Here is a 20,725-nt window from a genome sequence, read left to right as displayed (position 1 = left end):
TCTTCCAATAAAATTGACATAACCAAAGGTGATTGATCAGACAATATTGTATTCAATATTTTGAACTCTTGTTTGCAGTTGAGAGATTAAAAACATATTTATATGTGAATATGTCTTATGTCTGAAGAAATAAAATGAATAATCTCTAATATCAGGGTGCATTCTCCTTCATCTATCAACAAGTTTCATTTCATTCATAAAATTCTTCACAGTTTTAACTACCTTGTTTTTAACCTAATCTGTCCAACTTCGAATCAAAAGTGAAATTAAAGTTTCCTCCCATAATTATTTTCCCCTTTGCATTAGCTAATTGCATAAAAACATCTTGTATAAATTTTCCATCATCTATATTCGGTGCATATATATATATTCATCAAAATCCCATATTCAGAATAAATTTTACAATTTACCATCACATATCTCCCCACTTTATCAATAATTACATCCAATATTTTAATTGTTAATTTTTTATTTATTAATATAGCTAGTCCTCTAGCCTTAGAATTAAATGAAGAAGACAATACTCTTCCTAACCAGTCTCTCTTTAATTTTGCATGTTCTATTTCTGTTAAATGAGTTTCTTGTAAAAAAGCTACATCCACTTTAGTTTTTCTCATATAGCTTAATAACCTTTTTCTCTTTATCGGATTCTGAATTCCTTTAATATCAATACTAATAAAAGACAATTTTCCCACCATTATACACCAAAATTAAAGCATATATCCATCCAGCGTCCCCCTCCCTCCTCCCCACTCACCTGAACCCTCCATATATAAAATGCTATGTACATAAACAGTCCAGGCTTAAAACAAGGAAAGAAAAGATAGAAAAAGGAAAAGAGAAGAAAAAAGTATAGAAAAACCCCAGATGCACGTGAGCCGCTACCTCAAAAAAGACAGCCAACATCATAAAAGATCCCCACCTTGGTCACAATCTCTCCTCACTGCAAATATTCAGTCAGAAGATACAGAAGCTTGAAGTCAAGCACCTCGAGGTTCAATAACAATCTTTTTCTAACACCTGCCAAGTTCTTAAACCTCCTGTATCATCTCATCCACAACACTACTCTGAGAAAACTACAAATCTGCCTGTACTAGGAACCCAACATAATTTTGCACAACATGGTAATGACATGAATATTAATTATTTATCTTCTCTTTATTTTATATTTATTATCTTTTTTCTCTTTGTGGCATCGTAATTATAATTAAATTGTTGTTTGAGGTTTTTATGTATTGGGAATCTGTTGCAAGTAAACTTTCATTGTAATTGTACTTATGTATACAGCAATAGGTCACATTCATTTTCATACCTCTTCTTACAGTGGGCACAGGCCATATGGCAGACTTCATTCCCATGCATCATACAGGCTCTTACCTTCAGCAGCGAGGAAGAGAAGGGTGCTGCAAAGATGTGGCTGTCTACGTAACTTTTTTCCCAAGAAGCAAAGCTGCTACTACATCTCCCAGAAGCCTCACACAACCCCCAGGGCAGGGCAGAATTTATAGCACTTGAGCCATCTGTTTCATACAACATTTTGGATAGGATTTGCAAGATATTTAAATGTTATTTTCGAGCCTTCTTTTTTGTTAACATACATGATTGAAACCCAACAAAAGATCATGCATTAATACAAATGCAAATTAAAGCAAATTTCTAGGAAAAATTCCAAACACTTTTTTCCTTTAATTTCAATACTTTTTTCTTTTTTTTTATTTTAAGGTTAGCTCTTTTTGGCATGTTCCTCTGTCAGCAGTTAAATTTTTTTGTCTGTCTTCTGAACATCAAAAATCCACAAATAAATTCCTCTTGAATTTTTAAATGTATTATAAAGAATACTAATCTGTAAGTAATGTCTCCTTGAAATCTTTGGAACCCGTGAATCATTCTAATGAATTATTGTTGCCATGTCCAGTAGTTTATTATTTATTGCAATAGATTCCAATTCTTACCAATTAGTTAATACCACAATTTAGCAAGATACTTCATTCAGTACATCTTCTCAGATCTGTATACATATCTGTTATCACATAATTTTGAAGTTCACTCTTCAAGTTCAAGATCAAGTTAAAGTTTATGATCATCTGACTGTACATGTACAACTAGATGAAACAGTGTTTCTGTACCATGGTGCCCAGATATAATACACTGCACACAATTAGCACATACACACAAAAATTAAAAATAAATCTGTATAATTTTAGAATAATTCACGTTTCATTTATACCGTTCATCAATCTCACAGCCTGTGGGAAGAAGACCAGGATGGGCAGGAGACAATCAGCATGACAAAGATGTGAATGAGTGATTCAGGTGAGGAAGAAGTTGAATTGAAAGGATGCAAAGTCATAAACAAAGTAAGGGAGTGGCGAGGACTCCAGGCATGCATTATGTTTGGTTCACCCTGAGGCAGTAGAGGAAAATAAGAAATGGAGAGATAGGAGGGAAAACGTTGATCACTATCCATAATCTCAAATAGTTGCTGATACATTGTACCTGGGGTCATGCTGATTCAGGCATCTGTTTGATTTTCAGCACTCCTGAGTCCCACCTTTTTATTCAGATGTCTGATTTTTGGTGCTCCCAACATGTCGACAGCTTTGAGTTTTCTATGGAGGCTGTGTGACCTGCTGAGTTTCTCTTGTTTACCTCAAACAGGTCATTTTTCATAAGTATGCATTAGAAATCCTATATTCTGCACAAAAACAGATTATGATAATGAGTTTATTGACTTACACATGTGCAATGCACAAATTCACTGAAATTCTTTTGTTTGCTGCAGCAAAACAGGTACATAAAATACACTAATAACCAATGAGTATGGGCCAAGCGACCGTGTGGTTGGATGGGCCAAGTTGTTGCCCCAATTAGTTGGTACAAGATGGCACGGGCCCTCCTTCCCTTCTCAGGAGAAGCCAGCGTTTGGCAACACGTGTTGCCTGGGAGATGTCGCCACTTCCTGATTGCACGCCATTGGGCAGGCAGTGACTCCACAACGTGCTGATGTCATTCCCATAGATCAGCGTGCTCCAGACAGGAAGTAAGTTGTCCCCTAAAAGCAGCGCAAGACATTCAAATAGTCAGTTACTGGTTCACCTTCCTATTGCAGCCACTACAAATCAATAAATTACCAAAAAAAGATAATAATTATAAAAGGAAAGATAAATATTCAGTTACAGTTAGTGCAAAAAGGGTGATGGTAAAATAGACTAGACAATCTTTGGTCCTGGTTCAGATAGTATGGGAAAGTTGTACCCCTCCCCCCACCTTCCCGCTCTGACCTCCCCAACCCTCCACCTGCTGACCTCTCCACAACCTCCCCTTCTGACATCCCCAATCCTCCACCTCCCCATTCTGACTTTCCCTACCCTCCATCACTAACCTCTGGCCCCCCTCCTAATCCTGCTTCCTCCCCCAACACTCTCCACCACATTGACTCCCATTCTGATCCCTGCTTTGTCTTTACCAAACCCTCTGACCTTCCCCTCTCTGAGATTGAGTGCTCGGTCCTCAGTAGAGGTCTCACCTTTGTTCCCTCTCCATCCATACCTTAATGAGGTCTGTGCAAGTCTTGATGCCAAACTCTTCTTCTGTTGCCTCCATCTCCAGGCTGACTTCTTTGACCAGGACCCTCTACCCCTACTCAAGATTCTTTCCCCTGCTTTAAACCTTCATCCTTATCTTGGACACCTCGTCCTGGCCAACTGCCCATTCTGGATCTTTTTTTATTTCCAACTGCTGCCAAGACATCAACTGTCTCAACTTCACCACTCCCTTCTTATTCTTATCTCACATCCTACTAACGCTTTGCCCTCCACTCTCTCTGCAGCAATCCCAACCTCACCATCAAAACCTGTAGACAAGGGTGGTGCTGTTGTGGTCTAGGCACTTACCTCTACCTTGCCAAGGCCAGATGAGAGCTCTCAGACACCTCCACCTACTAACCCCTTCCACTGGACTCCCCACAGCACATCAAACCAGTCTCCCACTCCATCTCCAACCTCATCACCTCTGGTCACCTACCTCCCAGGGCCTCCAATCTCATTGTCTACCATCCCTGCACTGCCCACCTCATTTTTACTATGGATGTTCAATCCTTTTTCATCTGCATCCCCCAAACAGAGGGCACTTTGTTTCTTTCTTGACAAGAAACTCAACCGGTCCCCCTCCACCACCACCCTCCTCTACCTGGCAGCAGCCTGAGGTCCCCACTCCCGGTGGCAGCCTGAGGTCCCTGATCCCGGTGATAGCCTGAGGTCTTCACTCCTGGCAGCAGCCCAACGTCCGAGTACAATGACTCATCGCGTTATATCCGGATTTGAGTTAAATTGGATCACGTTAAATCAGGGTTCCACTGTTTTGGGTTTATTTGAGCTTAATGTGCATGAATTTTGAGAAGTATACACTTTGGAAATCTTTACAGGTAATAAATGTAATTTTTCAAAACTATAGAACTTATTGTGTGATCTTTGGTATAATCATATTTCTTTCTGTTGGCATTATATTATATTTCCAGTCTTGCAAAATGCCATAAAGGGATTGCAATGAAGTAGGAGATAAATTGACAAAATATATTGTAACTTTTTTTATTAAATTATGAAGAAGACCATTACAAGATCCTAAGATTGCAGTCTGTTCAAGAGATGACACAGGCTTGTTCAATGAAATCCAGGAAATACCTGTAATATAAATAAGATACAGTTTTAGGAAAGCTAACTATTGAGATGTTAAAAGTGTTTAATCAGGGAAGGGCTAATTACAATGGGATGAGACAGGATCAAGCAAGAGTAAATTGGAAACAGAGCTCAAGGGTGAAAGCACAGAACTAATGTGGATGAAGTTTAGGTACCACTTGTGCTGGGTTCAGGATAGGTTTGCCCCACAGGGACAGGAAAAAAATGGTAGGAAAAGGGAACTACGGTTGAAGAAGCAGGTGAGGTAGCTGGTCAAGAGGAGGAAGGAAACTTAGATATAGGAAGCAGGAAACAGGTAGGGCTCATGAGAAGCATATGGTATCCAGGAAGGAGCTTAATAAAGGACTTAGGAGAGCTCAAAGGGGGCATAAGAAGGTCTTGGCAAGTAGGATTGGAGAACCCCAAGGCGTTCTATGCATATGCGAAGATGATGAGAGTGAAGGTGGAGCTGCTAAAGGATAAAGGAGGCAACGTGTGCCAGAGGCAGAGGAGGTTGGGAGGTCCACAATGAATACTTTGCTTCAGTAATCACGAGAGAAAAGGACCTTGATCAGGGTGAGGTTGGAATAGAACAGGCTTGTGTTGAGATTATGGAAGAGAAAATGTTGGATCATCTTAAAATCATTGATTGATATGAACCCAGGGTAGTACGTGATATAGCTCAAGTTACTGTGGGAATTGAGGGAAAAGATAGCTGGGGTAGTGGCTATGATCTTCAAGTCCACTTTGGCCATAGGGTAGGTGCTGGAGGATTGGAGAATATTTTCCCCTAGTTTAAAAAAGGTAATAGGGAGAATCATGGGATTGCAGACCATCGAGTCTTATGTCAGTGGGTGCAAACTAGTGGAGAGGATGCTGAAGAATAGGATCTTTGAGCATTTAGGGAAGTACAGTCTACTCAAGGGTAGTCAGTATGGCTTTGTGAGGGAAGGTCATGCCTCACAAGCCTAATAGAGATTTTTGAAGAGTAACAAAAGAAATTGATGAGGGTAGGACAGTAAATGTGGTCTATATAAATTTTTATAAGGCATTTAACAGGTCCCCCATGAGAGATTCAATCAGAAAGTTATCCATGGAACCTTGGCTGTGTGGATAAAATATTGGCTAGCATGTAGAAAGTAGAGAATAGAAGTGGAGGGAAGGTATTCTGACTGGCGGTCAATGACTAGTGGAGCTCTGCAAGGATCTGTTCTGGATCCCTGCTCTTTGTGATTTTTATAAATGACTGAGATGAAGAGGTGGAATGGTGGGTCAGCAATTTTGTGCATGATACAAAGGTTGGAGGAGTTGTGGATGATGCTGAAGGTTGACATAGATTACAAAAGGATATAGAAAGGATGCATGGAAGGGCGGAAAAGTGGCAGATAGAGTTCATCCGTATAAGTGTGAGGTGGTGCATTTTGGAAAGACAAACCAGAAGGTTGAGTACAGGGTTAATGGTTGGTTTACTAAAGTGTGTGGATGAACAGAAGGACCTTGGGGTCCAAATCTGAACATCTCTCAAGGTCACTGTGCAGGTTGATAAGATAGGTAAGAGGGCCTATGGAATGTTGGGCTTCATTAATAGGGGCATTTGGTTCAAGAGTTGAGGTCCTGTTGCAACTCTACAAATCTTTGGTGAGACCACACTTATTGTGTTCAGTTCTGGCCACCTCAGGATGGTGTCTGGATTGGAAAATAAGTCTTATGAAGCAAGGTTAGCAGAGTTGGGTCTTTTCTCTCTGGAGAGTAGAAGGATGAGAGGAGACAATAGAGGTCTACAATAGGATATGAGAGGCATAGATAAGATGGACAGCCAGCACCTTTTTCCCAGGGCAGGAATAGCAAATTCCAGAGGACATGCATAGGATGTGAAGGGAGGGACATTTAGAGGAGACATTAGGGGTAAGTTTTTTTTTAAACACAGAATTGTGGGTGCCTGGAATGCCTTGCCAGGTATGGTGGTGTTGGCTGAAACATTAGGGGCATTTAAGAGACTCTTGGACAGGCACATGAATGGGTACGGAGTAGGGAGGGTTTAATACTTTTTTTTAAGTGACATGGGTCAGCATTATATTGAAGGCCAAAGGGCCTGTACTGTGCAGTAGTGTTCCTTATTCTGTGCTCTAAAGATTGAAATGCTGGAAGTATAAAATAAAAACCAAAGATGCGAGGGATACTAAGAAGGTCTGGCAGCCTGGAGAGAGCCTCTGTAGACAAATATATAGATCAAGGTCCATCTTTGGTACAATGTTAAACAAGGATAGTGTATCCTACCAGTTCCACACATTCACTTTGGATTTGGTGGGTGAAAAGGTTAGTTGGCATAACGTAAAACCTAACAACTTTGTTGAATGATTCATTTCCTTGTCCAGGAATCTTCCTGGAGATCAGTAAACATCCTTGAACAAATTATAACGGAATGTGTCTTGTCTCCGATAAGTTAAGCTTTTCCAAACATCTCTTATAAACAGCATCTCAGAAAACCAATGGTTTATTATAAATTGTAACATTGACAACAGTATAATTTCAAGCAGCTTGACGACATTACAGAGCACCATTTTCAAAAGGCAATTAATTTTACCCCCATTATTCTTTGAGAAGGACTTTCTACAATTATGACAAGGATTCTGTTGTCTCCCAATCTGGCTTGCAGAAATAACATTTTCCACTCGTGTATTTTCCAGGCAACACAATTCTGCTGTTCATTGAGGAATGGAACTGCCACTTCAAAGGGAAAAACAATGCATTTATTCTTCAATTATCCACCCCACCCTATTAAATTCTTAAACAGCAAATCCATCCAGAGAGCTCTTCAATTTAATGAGCAGCATTGACACAGAAAATAAATGATCTCTGGGAAGATGTTCCTGTTAAATAAGAAATATACAGTATCTTCAACTGTTAACTTGGAACAGAGTTGTTTATTTTGGTTCTGCATCAGGACTGAGATTGTAGAGGGAAGATAGAGGATGATAGGTGGAACCATCATCCCCCCTCATTTGGTTCCAATCTGATGCAGTATCTTGATCGGAAACATCAATTATCCCTTTGCCTCTGAAGGTCCTGCTTGACATGCTGAGTTCTTTCATTGTTTTAGCTTCCAATCCTGCAGTCTCTGTGTCTCCAAGGCAGGTTGACATTTGCATCCCTTCCATACAAATTTTCACTTATCTTTTCTCAAAAAAAGGCTGATTTATATTCATGAGCAGCTCAACTGATGTCAGTCATCAATCATTCAATAAATCTAAATGCTGACATCTTCCAGATATGAACCATATTTTATGCCATCAGGGTATGTGAATGCAAATTCAGTTTTCAGTCTGATTCAGATTTCAGATATCTCAACGTCCATACATGCATTTGAAGTTGCTGGATGAATGTGATCTGAGATCTGTGGTCTTGCCTTTATTGAAGGTGATTGCAGAGATTTCAAGTTAAAGGAAAAGACATGCACCAACAACCTGGATTATCCAATGCTCTTGATGAAGGTATGTATAGCTTAGAGAAGTCAAATGCACAAGTGAGTCAAGCAACAATCGTTAATGTTTACATTCTTCTTCTGGGTACTAAATGTGAGGATAAAAGGTTAAGGGTATGTGGTGCAACATGGTACTGCAGGCATGATCTCATTGGACTAGGCAGGCTGACTCGCCTTCTGTACCTGTAGCTCCTCCCCGTAAGAGCCCTAGTCTCCTCCCTCATACCTGGCTTGGGTGTGAGCCAGCAGCATGTAGAGGCATGCCAAGGTTTTCTGGTTAATAAAGCCTTTGACTACTTTCTTCATGTCTGTGGGTGATCACGCCACAATTAATTAACCAGAAATTTATTTGCCATGGACAAGGTGATTAGACTGGAGAAGATGGAAACTGATCCAAAGGAACCAGAAGCCTCCGTCAAGTTCGATATGTGTGGCTACATTGCTTGAAGGCCTACACGAGGTGCCACGAGATCATAGCAGATGGTGATAAATACGATCTGCTCTTTGCAGCAGCGGGTCATCCAGCGTACCAGATAATCCGTGACTGTGAAAGGTACAATGAGGTATTAGCCCTTCTGCGACAGCAATACGGAGCCCCGCTGAATGCCATGTATGCTCGCTACCAACTGGGCACCGACGCCAGGTCCCTGGTGAGTCATGGCATTTGAGGCAAACAGCCATCTCTATCACTTCCTGTGGGTGTCATTCGCCCTCACGAGTGGGGTGTCAATGTTCCAAAGGAAGATGGATCGCATGGGTGATGACAACAAACTAAAAGCTACCTAACCATATTTGGATAATGTCACCATCTGCAGCCGGAACCAGAAGGAACAAGACAAGAACCTGCAGAGGTTCATGGCCACTGCCAAATCCCCCAACCTCATGTACAATAAGAAAAAGTGTGTGTTTAGCACCAAGTTGGTTGGCAAACCTGGGGTGCGTGGTGGAGCATGGTGTCATTGTCCCCTACCTCGAGTGCATACACCCCCTTTTGGAACTTCCTCTGCCCCAGAACCTCAAGGCTTTAAAAAGGTGCCTGGAGTTCTTCTCGTTCTATGTCCAGTGGATCCCTACAAGGCCCAACCCCTGGTGAAAAACACCACTTTTTACTGTCGGCAGAGGCCTGTAAGGCTTTCGAGGGCATTAAGGATGAGATGGCCAAGGTAGTGATGCACGCTATTGATGAATCTGTCCTATTCCAAGTGGGGAGCGATCGCCCTGGCCACCATGCTGAACTAAGCAGACAGGCGAGTGGTATTTTTCTCCCGAACCCTCCAAAGCCCTGTACTCAGGCACACTGACATTGAAAAGGAGGCACACGTTATAGTGGAGGCCATGCATCACTGGAGGCACTATTTGGCTGGCAGACCATTCACCCTGCTGACAGATCAGAGAGTTGTTGCTTTTATATTTAATAATAAACAGCAGGGGAAAATTAAAAATAACAAGATCATGAGGTGGAGAATTGAGCTGTCCACCTATTATGAGATATTGTTTTGGATGGGCAAGCTCAGTGAGCCACCCAATGCCCTGTCCAGGGGAACCTGCACACCAGGGCACAAGGAGATTGCCTCCAAGCCCTCTATGATAGCCTCTGCCACTCGGGGGGGGGGGGGGGGGTCACAATGTGCATTTTGTGAGGGCCCGTAACCTCCCCTATTCAGTAGAGGAGGTCAGGGAGCTGACTTGCAATTGCTTGGTCTGTGCAGAATGCAAGCCATGTATGTACGCTGCCATGTTGACGGGCAGCACTATGGCACCAGTTGCCCCACCTCTATTGCCTCCAGAGGTCGCAACGAGGTGCCGCTCTTCATAAAAGTGACTTTGTAGCAGTCTTTTAGGCCTTCTCTATAAAAAGGTAAGCGCTCATTTTCCTCTCCCAATGGAGCTGGCCTCAAAGTGGGATCTCTCCATTAAAAACACCTATAGAGAAGGTGGCCAAACTACGACCACCGGGCCAACTGTGGTCCGTTGTCCATTTTTATGTGGCTGAGGGTGAATTTTAAAAATAAAATGGAATATGGCTCATTAGGACATAGTCTCTAACAATAAATTTTACTGCATGTACATTGCACTTTTTAGTTTCGCTGTCATTTTGAACTACTAGACCGACCGTTGCAATGTTGCTCATCGATGAAAACGATGAACTCATTTAAGATAAGACATTTACTTCAGTTGATTAAACTGTTAATGGACCACCTTGTTTGAACAGTGTCCAAGCTCAAGAACTGAGAAATCTTTTGCTGCTGAACTGGTGTCAGAGTTTTAAATTTCTGGTTGAGTTTGTTGTTCTAAGAGGGGCCATGTTGAGACCTTGGTTAAGAAGAAGAAGAATGGGACCATTGCCTGAAGAGGGTGCACAAAATCAGTGAACCGATGCAGACTCGAAAGGCCAACATGGCCTGTTTCTGCTCCGTAAATGGTTATCTGGTGGAACAGAAAAGATGGAAAATAGCAAAGAGAGTGCCGGAAATTTCAGGCACAGTGGGAAAATGAATACTTTTTCACAAAAGTCAACGTTTGCTTGACTTGCAAGGAATCTACAGATTTGCATCATAATCATTGGGCTCATGTATTCACTGAGAGTTCACAAGACAAAGGAACAGGCCACTAGGCCCATCGAGTCTGTTCTGTAAATCTACACCAAGCTATTCTACACTAGTTCCAATTTCCCCACATCCCTGATGCCCTCACTAATGAGATATTTGTCTATTTCTTATTTAAATACTCCCAGTAATCTGGCTTCCACTGCTGTATGCAGCAGCGAATTCCGCAGATCCACGACCCTCTCGCTGAAGTTCTTCCTAATCTCCGTGGGGGAAATGTTGGAGGCTGCCTCTTGATCTGTTCTTATTTTGCACCCAGCTTTTAAAAAATTTTGCACTGCTCTTTGAGTGAGTTTTATGTTGTTCATTTAAATTAAAGAGCAGCAGATGCAGAAATGTCTACTGTATTTTTAGAATATTTTATTTTAAAAGACTCAAGCAAATATATTTTTCCCTCCTTCTCTGGATATTAAATAAACCATAAAAGGCAAAGAACACAAATTTAAATTGAATGCCTACTGTATTATGTCAGCACATCAATAAACTACTGTACAGTTAAACTGTTCAGTAGTTATTTTGAAAGTAAATAAACTTTCAATGGCCCAGAGGTTTCTTGGTGTCAAAGCACTGGATTTCTTGCAGTATAACTGGTTGAAACAGCCGGGCTTAAAGTGGTTTGGACCGTGACTCCTCTCCAATCTTAACCCCCCGCCCAAAATAAACATCTGACCACCCCCCTGATGTGAATTAGAGCCGACCTGAGCTTGCAAATGTTCCCATTTATAGCCTTACCTCCTCCCCGGCCCGTTGACAAGGCGTCCCCCGCCCACCAGCCTTGGGTGAACGAGTCAGGTTTGCCCGGCTTCAGGATTGGTCGCTGACTGGGGGGAGGGGCGGGGGCAGGAGAAACCCCAGGCGGCGAACGTTTCCGATTGGTCAACGCGTCTGTCCGTCACATGACCGTCGCTTCCCATCGTCCTTCGGTCGCGGGGCTGGGCTGGCGGCGCCTAATTCAAATTTTGCAGCGGTTGGCGGAAGATCCGGGCGAGGGGGATCGGAGCGCAAACGAGCAACCATGGACCCGTTCACCGAGGTAGGGTGGGCTTGTCCGGCGGGGGTGGCGGCAGCAGCGCGGGGAGGATGGAGGTCGAGCAGGAGCGTGTCTCCCCCCCCCCCCCCCCTCAATCCCCATTCAGAGCCGTGTGGGCCCCGTCGGGCAGAATCATGGGCGAACAGGGACTGTCATGCAGGGCCGATGCTGCCCCGTCTCCACGAGGGGTGGCTCCTTAATAATGCTGGTCAAGCTCGCTTTACTCGTTAGGAAAGCCTGGAAAGAAGGTGCTGGTGGCCAAATCAATGAGCTGGAAATCGAAAAGGGTCTTTATTGCCGCAGAGTGGGCTACAAATCCCTGTAGCAACATCCCTCCCGTTAACAGCATCGAGGGTTCAGTCCACTCGCCCTGCCACATGAACCCAGATCCAGGGAATGGGGTTGAATGGTTTCTGGACGCGTCAACCCAAAGGCAGTGCAAGATTTTGGGGCCAGCCTGCGTATCCTTGGGCACAGTAAAAAAAGTGAGGTTTGGGGGAGAGGGGAACCGATCCAAAATGCTCCTGATGAAGGGCACTTCTGAGACCTGCTGCCCCGAGCCAATGAGGGAAATGGCCAGTCCCTTGAAGTTGTGGGGTGTCACTTCGGGAGGATTTCATGGCGTGGGCGCAGATACTTTTTGTCAAAGGACGGGCCATCATCTCTTGGGAATGTAACAACGGTTTACGGCGGGTTGGGAGGAGGCGCAGCCAATTTCTGTCAATTGAAACGTCGGTAGTTTTTTTGGGTGTGTGCTCGTTAGGAGAGCTGAACGCGTCGATGAATATTATTTGCTTGTTATTTTTTTGCTAAAGGGTGACGGTCTTGGCCAAAACCTTGGACTTCATTCACATTTTCAGCATTTGCCTTTGTTTCTTCTGTTATGTTTGAGATGCCATAGATGCAAGTTTTATTATTTTATGAATCAAATCCCTGTAGATCATTTGATTTTGACCACTTGATATAGTAGGAGGCCAATCCGCATATTGGGTCAATGTTGGCTCTTGGGGAGTTGTTCCCTTTCCTGTATCATTAATGCCCATTAAACTTCTTGGTTTTTTTTTGTTGATAACTTGCAAATACTTTATTGTCACAAATAAATGCATTAGCACATCTTTAAGATGTGGGAATAAGCCTATGTGGTTACAGGCAGAAACTAAACTCTACAGAACCAACACTCAGGATTATGCAGCATTTGTTAATGTCTGGTATTATTAGGGTCTGCATTTAAAAACAAAAAAAAATTAAAACTACTAAATAAGATGCAAACTCTTAAGTGTGTGGCATTTTTAAATTGGAAAGCATTGGGGATGAGATTTTTAATTTTATGGATTGTTCATCCTTGATTGGTTTCTTTTTGTTATGCATTTTTCAGTCTGAATAGAAAATATTTAACTAAGGGGAGGCAAGGTGGTAAGAGATGCAAATTTTGACAAGCAGTGTAATGAGCCAGTCCTAGTGAGATTGAGCATTCTTTCCTTGCAGGTTTGGTCTTAAATTGATATTTTAGTTGTATCTTTATTGTAATATTGGTTCTTAAAGTGTACCGGAGAAGGGAGAGGGAATATGAAAAGTGGGGGATTACTGCATGAACTAACCTACCGAAAACTCTTGTAATGGAAATGCGAAGCCATTATTCTTTACATTTAGTTTGAATTGAAATGGAGGGCAGTCATGTTGGTAATATAAAGTTAGATGAGGTGTCTGTCATCTTTAACAATTATAAATAACACTGAATCTCCTTGTAAGGTTAGAAAATGTACTGTTTGGTTTCAATTTTGAGTATTTTGGCTGTAGTGATCAATAGTGTTCGATAAATGGAAAAGGTAGACCTTTTAATTGCAAGATTAAGGTTACAGTAGTGTGTTTAAATATATGTATTTGTACTTGCACTTATGATAATACAATAATAATATAAGAATTTTGTGAATGAACTATTTTCCCTTGTCAAATGTCTAAAATTCATCCAGAGTCCCTACCATTCTTGTGGCAGAAAGAATAAAGGGGAAGTGTAATTGACAGTTAATCATATTACAATTAAGGAAGCTCAGTTGTTTGTGAGTTACTCAAGAATAATGTGCTGATGGCAATACTCTAAAGTGGGGGGGGGGGGAAGAATCAGTTTTAACATGTTTAATTTGTTTACTTTTCACTATGGAATATTCGCACCACTCTGTATCATTGTTCCAAATGCTTTGTGCAGGCATTAACCTTTTCACCATTAAATTCTTAATGCTATTAGCTGTGCAAATGTGTGGTAGGTGCAAAGACGTGATGTATGAAAATTAAGAAAGTATTGATTCTAACGATATCATTTGGGCAAATTTAGATTTTTTTGATGGTTTTTTTGTTCCGATTGAGACTTCAAAGGTAATGCAATCTGAAAAGTAAGTGTTTACTTGGGAGCATTTGAATCTATGGAATTATGACCAATATGGCTCTTTGCTTGCATCAAAATCGTTAGCTCCTTTCACACCACAAATAAAGTGGGTTAAGCCGGCCATTTTAGCGGGTCTGTAACTGGTAATCAGGCAGTGTGAAAGGTCCCAATCTGGCAGGGCGAGTGGAAATCACTTGGGCTCTGACTCTTGGTGGGCGGTAGTGTCAAAGCCCGACTGGCTCGACCAGCTCAACCAGATACCATTAGTGGTGTTAGTATTTGTGTATGTGCATCAATCTGGAAGTATTAGAAGTAATCTTGAGATGATTTAAAGCACAGGCACATGCTAACAGCTCCACTGGCTGCCCTGTGAAATATAACTGTACGGTATTATTTCACAGGATGGCTGGTGGAGCTGTCAGCACGTATCTGTGCTTTAAATCATCTCAAAATTACTTCTAATACTGAATACAATGTAATGCTATATAAGTAGTTACTTACTCTATTGTTTAGGGGATTAGAACAAGCTGGTCTGTTGGTTTGCACAGTCTGAACCCTACTGCAATAGATTTTTCCACGGTCTTTTATACATTGAGCACATATGTCTTATTAAATTGTGCATGTCTTTTCCCCACAATCTTTTGTTCATTGAGTGCGTATATGCTTTATTCCCGCTACAATTTCACTGCCCTGCGAGTATGCAATATGTCACTTGTGATGCCACTGCTGGAGATGGGGGGGCCACTCTTGGATCCAAGAGATCCATATGACCAGGTAAATGAGAGTCCAGATACTGCATGCCTGGTAAGATTACCTGCTTCCTAGGAGGGTTGGGAGTGTAAAAGGGGAATTAATACTGGTGATCAAGCAGTATGTTATGAAATCTTTTTCATTCTCTAAAGAAGGTGCAAATGGGTGCTGGTCACAAGCTTTTTTAAATCAGAAAACTTCTGGAAATCTGAAATTATTAATGTTTATTATCACATATCTTTACAATGTACATATTCACCCAAATTCTTTCTTCATGCAGTTGAACAGTTACTTTGTGACATAAAGAACTCCCAAAAAAAACCAACTATAGTAGTATACTTAAATGAACTAAAAAGAAACAACAAATATAACAAAGGTAATAAATATTTGCAGTTATCCCAGTACAATAAAAAGGTAACTTTGTCATAGTGCAAGGAATTATTTTGTGGAGTTGTAGCAGTCTCTGATTAGAGTACAATCTGACAGCTGTTGGAAAGAAATTATTCTTGAACCTCGAGTTATTGGTCTTTGGGCTTCTGTACCTTCTGTCTGAAGGTAGTAAGAAGAGGTTGTGACTGAGGTGATGGAGTGGTTTATGATATTGGTTGCCTTCTTGAGGCAGCACCTCACATTGATGCATTTAGTGATAGGAAGTCAGAACATGAGATGGACCTGGTTATGTTTAGCCCCTTTCACACTTGCAACCCACTAAATTGGCCATTCAGTGTCCTGGGATAGGAATGGGGCTTTGGCTTTTCACACTTGACCACTCCTAATTGGGACACTGAACACTTTCACACTTGCAAGGAGCCATCGCCGGGGTTAGGACTGTTCTACCTTCTGCTGGGACAATCACCCGTTTCACATTTGCAATGCCAGTGTCTGCAGACGCCAGGGATGGAGACAGATATTGCCCAGCGTGAGATGATATCATCTGATGATGGCATTGAACTGATTTTACTTTCACACTTGGCACTTTAAAGGTTGATTGGCATTAGATTCCTGGGATCACTTGCAAATGTGAAAGGGGCATTTGTTGCCTTCTGCGTTCTGGGACCGTCAAATTCCCAAACCAGGCTGTGATTCCAGCAGTTGGTATATTTTCCACAGTGCACCTGTAGAACTTTGATGGAATAGAAATGGTAATGGCTGAAACACTCAGCGTGTCACTCAGCATCTGTGGAAAAGGAAATGGATGACATTTTAGGTTTAAGGACACTGTATCAGGACCAGGAAAGAGAGAAAACTGATCTAGTTTTGGGAATCAGAAAAGATGGAAGAGGTTTAGGAAGTACAAAGGGAAAACAGGTACCTAACTTTTTATCAGGGATTCTGAAAAACAGCAACCTCAAAACCTGGAACTTCTTTTGGTAGATGATATCTGCTTTTCAAAGATGGAGTTTGGCGCTAAACGTGACCTGATGTGAACCTTGCTCAGTTCCAGTGTATCGCATCTGTGTCGCCTATTAGTGGTATCATTACTTTATAAGTACCTTACCCATCGAGCATGACCCTCACTCAACTACCGTTGGAATATCCCGTGTCATTCCACTACTTTAGAAGCACCTCCGAATTGCCATATACTGGTGCCCACCAGCATCGCAACGCTTTCAGTCGGACCGGCAGCAGCTCAATGTGGGAACAATGGCCATAATCCCCCTTGCAGCTGAAACTGCTGTGCCAGCGCAGGGGAGCCAAGAAGGGAGTGTTCCCCTGGGATTGGTACAGCGGTGGTGGGGGGAGCAGGGTGGGTGGTGGGAGAAGAGAGAGAGGGATGGCAATACGACTCGTGTGCGCAGAGTGGGGAGAGATGGCAGTGGAGGGAGGGGGGGTGGGGGAGACAGCAGTGCGACGCAGGTAGGTTTAAATGATTCTGAAATCCGATGGCTCCAAACAATGACGGGTGTCCGGTCCTGATGATCCCGGATAAAAGATTAGGCACCTGTATCTTGATTGAACAAGACCATATTCCATTTGTTATACCCATCCTTGTCTGTATTAATTAATTTTAATCCTTTTACTTAAAATTCAATAATATTTAAAAATGAGTGATACTAATTGTAAAATACACCATTTAACAGTCCGAGTCATAGGCCCAACTTGCCTATGCCATCCAAAATGACCCAACCACGCTAGTCCCAGCTGCCTGCTTTTGATCTTCATCCATTGAAATCGAACCAATTCATGTAACTGTCCGATTTTTTCTTAAAATAGTACCTGCCTAAACCATGTCCTTTAGCAGTCCATTCCATACAACCATTGCTCTGTTTTAATTTTAAAAAAACTATCCCTTACCATATGTCTACTTTTTCTACTGGCATGGCAACTTTTGAGGAGTTGGGTCTTTGATCCCTCTGCACAACAATGCTTTTAAGAGTCTTGCCATGTACTGCATCTATTCCTCTTGATCTCCCAAAGTGCACAACTTATACTTATCCAGATTAAGCTCCCATCTACCATTTCACTGCCCATATCTGTAACTGATCTTTATCCTGGTGTATTTTTTGATCACCCTCTACACAGTTCACAGCTCCACCAATCTTTGTATCGCTCTTGAACAATGGTTGAAGTTTTTTCTTTGTTGATGGTGATAATACTCCCCAGCTGGAGAATAACAGTATTTACATCCTGTTCCAATAGGAAATGACAATATTAAAATCCGAATGATGTGTGACATGGAAGGAGACTGGAGTATTTTGTCTTTGATTGTACAGTTCTCACATTTGCAAGATATTATTGAAATATAAATAAGATTTAATTATTTTCCCTTTCATGGGGAGTTGTTAGAATAAGCATCTCCAGCAGTCATGCTGATTTCATGTGATCAATAAGGGTTGGGTTTATTTTTTTTGCAGAGAGTTGTGACAGAGTATATAGATATGTTTTTGGGAGATAAATTGGGGAAAGATTTGTTAGTGTAGGTCACAAACAAACACTAAAACAGATATTATTTGAAATACTGGAGCTCTGCTAGTGCTAGACATATTGGCCCTACAGTCTTTGCAAGAGCTTTGGAGAGTACCCAAGAAGCTTCACAATGGATTGTTGTTTACAAAAAGTCAACAGATGAAAGATCTTGTCAGAGCACAGCAGCTTGGAATTGTAAAAGATAAGCTGGCAAGCTTGTGGAAAACCCCATTTGGAAGACTGGTTGAGAGTTCTTGGTTTAGCCTGGTCAAAGCCATGTAGTTCATGCAAGAGGACTGGCTGTCTAATGTTTCATTTGGAATAAGAGAAACAAAAAGGAACTCTGTGATGACCTGAAAGAAAGAGGTTATCATCTGGATTTTGTCAGCAAGACACTGGAGTGGCTAATTAAAAAGGAATCAGTTGTGAATATCCTGGTACAACAAATCTCTCTGAAAACCGACAAGAACCTGCCTGTGTGGTAACCATTTACCTTTCAAGCACCAAAGCCTGTTGAACTTTATAAATGTTAAATTCTGTGCCCAGTATGAGAATTGCCTGTAGCCAGTGAACTTGGAGGAATGAGATGTGAGATTGGACTGTGAACCAAATAACTTTTCTGAACTTACACACACATTACATACATGTGCGCTTAGAGTTAGAAGGGGGTTAAGTTAAATCAGTTAAGTCAATAGTGATAAGCTAAAGTGTGATTCTGTTTTCATGTTTAAAGATAATTAAAAGCAACTTTTGTTTAAGTAACCATTTGTCTTGGTGAATATCTATTGCTGCTGGGTTTATGGGTCCTCTGGGCTCGTAACAGAGTTGTGATGAGTGCCTGGAATGCCTTGCCAGGGGTGGTGGTGGAGTCTGAAATATAAAGGGCATTTAAGAGACTCTTAGGCACATGGATGAAAGAAAAATAGAGGGTTACAAAGTGGGAAGGGATTAGTGTTTTTTGGTAGGAATATATAGGTTGGCACAATATCGAGGGCTGAAGTTTTTGTACTGTGCCCAGTGATCAATGTTCAGGTTCTTATTAAATCTGCCCCTCTTCACCTTAAGTCTGTCTTCTGGTTACTGATTTTTCCTATATTGGGCAAAAGACTGTTCTCCTAATTTATTTTTTCTCTTCTCCTTCCTCTTCCCCTCCCCCCCCCCACCCCCAACTGCCCTTCATGATTTTGTACTCCTTGGTGAGGTCACCCATCATCCTCCTGTGCCCCAAGGAACAAAGCCCTAGCCTGCTCAACCAGTCCCTGTAGTTCAAGCCCCAGAGTCCTGGCAACATCCCCATCAATCTTCTTTGCACCCTTCAGCTTGACAACATCTTTTCTGTAGCACAAAACTGACCACAGTGCTCCAAATGGGGCTTCACTAATGTCTTGTACAACTGCAACATCACCATATGCTGAAAGCCTTTTTGACCACCCTATTTACCTGTGATGTCAGTTTAATGGTATTATATACCTGTACTCTTGGATCCCTCTGCTTTACAACACTCTGCAGCTTTAAAAGGATTTTTTTTCTCTCCCCTTTGTGTCTTCCAACTCCTTTTGATTTGAAAAGCAAGTAATAAATTTGATTGAAGACGTTATTCCATTCTGTGATGCTTTCAATGAAATGTTTGTGCTGAATGACTAATGTATAATTTGGGTCTTTGAGGGATTGGAAAATGCTGTGGCCTGAAGTTTCAAACTTAGTTTATCATCCAATGTTTTTGAAATGATGAATCAGTACGCTATTTGGCCCAATAGAATTGAATTTTTAGCCACATGTTGAAGTGTAAATTCTTGAATGAGATCCAACAAAAATATTCTGGAGTATTGTGGGCTAACGGACTTGTGTTTAACATGAATTGAATTCTATAAATGCAGCTGAGTAAGAGCATACTGCATCTTCTGCATCAGTGGAAAGTGGCATATGCCAAATTTTAACATTGTAAAAGGGTTGAAATTGAAGGTTCTTTTCATTTTCAGATTAAGTTTCATGGAAATAATTGTCTATTTGGATTAATTTAAACACAGTCATAAATGTTAGGTTTATTACTAATCATGATTAAATATGTAAATGAAATATTACATGAAGTATGAGGAAAATATGGAACTCTTGACTACAGTGACTGATTATGGACAAAGGACAAGATAAATCAAGGTGGTACATGTCGATAACATGTTGAGGTGAAGAATAAACACTGGCATATAAATTTCTGATTTCAAATTTGTCAGAGTACATACATGACATCACATACAACCCTGAGATTCCTTTTTCCTGCAGGTGTGGCATAATTACCACTTATTGGTAGTGCATAAAGTAAACGTTACACAGTGTAAAACATGTAAACAAAGAACTGTAAACAGATATCAAATGTAAACAATCTGTGCAATACAGAGAGAACTAAAAGAAAATCAATGAAGTGCACAAGTAAGAGTCCTTAAATGAGTCTTGTCACTACTGCCAGATAGTATGGAAACGGGTCCTTCATCCCAATATAGAAGACTACAGCACAGTACAGGCCCTTTGGCCCACAATGTTGTGTGAACATGTATAAATATACTCCACAACAATCTAAGCCTCCCCTAACTCACACCTGTAACTGTCTAATTTTCTTGCATCCATGTACCTAAGTCTTAAATATCCCTATAGTACCTGCCTCCACCACCAAACTGGGTAATGCATTTCAGGCACCTACCACTCTTCGTGCATTTTAAAAATAAATGCCTCTGTCATTTCCCCCAAATTTTTCTCCACTCACCTTAAATGGATGTCCTCTCGTATCTGCTATTGTAAAAAGATGCTAGCTCTGTGCCTCTCCTAATATGATTATACTAATCCTCCTCCTCGGCATTCTGCTTACTGCTGTCTCTGCCAAATGGTTATGTAAATACTGTTTAAATG

The 20,725-nt window shown here is 41.4% G+C and overlaps 2 protein-coding genes across 2 annotated transcripts in view; one reads left to right on the top strand and one right to left on the bottom strand.

Moving 5' to 3' along the window:
* Positions 1-11,578, bottom strand: part of LOC138747895 (putative tyrosine carboxypeptidase MATCAP2) — an 87,384-nt gene extending 75,806 nt beyond the window's left edge. The window contains exons 1-2 of the mRNA XM_069907532.1: positions 11,493-11,578; positions 2,497-2,695 (exon numbers count right to left, since the gene is read on the bottom strand). Coding sequence (XP_069763633.1) covers positions 2,497-2,506 — 10 coding nt within the window. The 5' untranslated portion in view covers positions 2,507-2,695; positions 11,493-11,578. The remainder of the gene's footprint in view (positions 1-2,496; positions 2,696-11,492) is intronic.
* A 114-nt stretch (positions 11,579-11,692) lies between these two features.
* Positions 11,693-20,725, top strand: part of anln (anillin, actin binding protein) — a 113,404-nt gene continuing 104,371 nt past the window's right edge. Inside the window, exon 1 of the mRNA XM_069907500.1 lies at positions 11,693-11,793. Coding sequence (XP_069763601.1) covers positions 11,776-11,793 — 18 coding nt within the window. The 5' untranslated portion in view covers positions 11,693-11,775. The remainder of the gene's footprint in view (positions 11,794-20,725) is intronic.

Source organism: Narcine bancroftii, chromosome 1 (genome assembly GCF_036971445.1).
Source record: "Narcine bancroftii isolate sNarBan1 chromosome 1, sNarBan1.hap1, whole genome shotgun sequence".
In the NCBI taxonomy this organism is placed as follows: domain Eukaryota; kingdom Metazoa; phylum Chordata; class Chondrichthyes; order Torpediniformes; family Narcinidae; genus Narcine; species Narcine bancroftii.
This window is presented reverse-complemented; position numbering and strand designations above follow the sequence as displayed.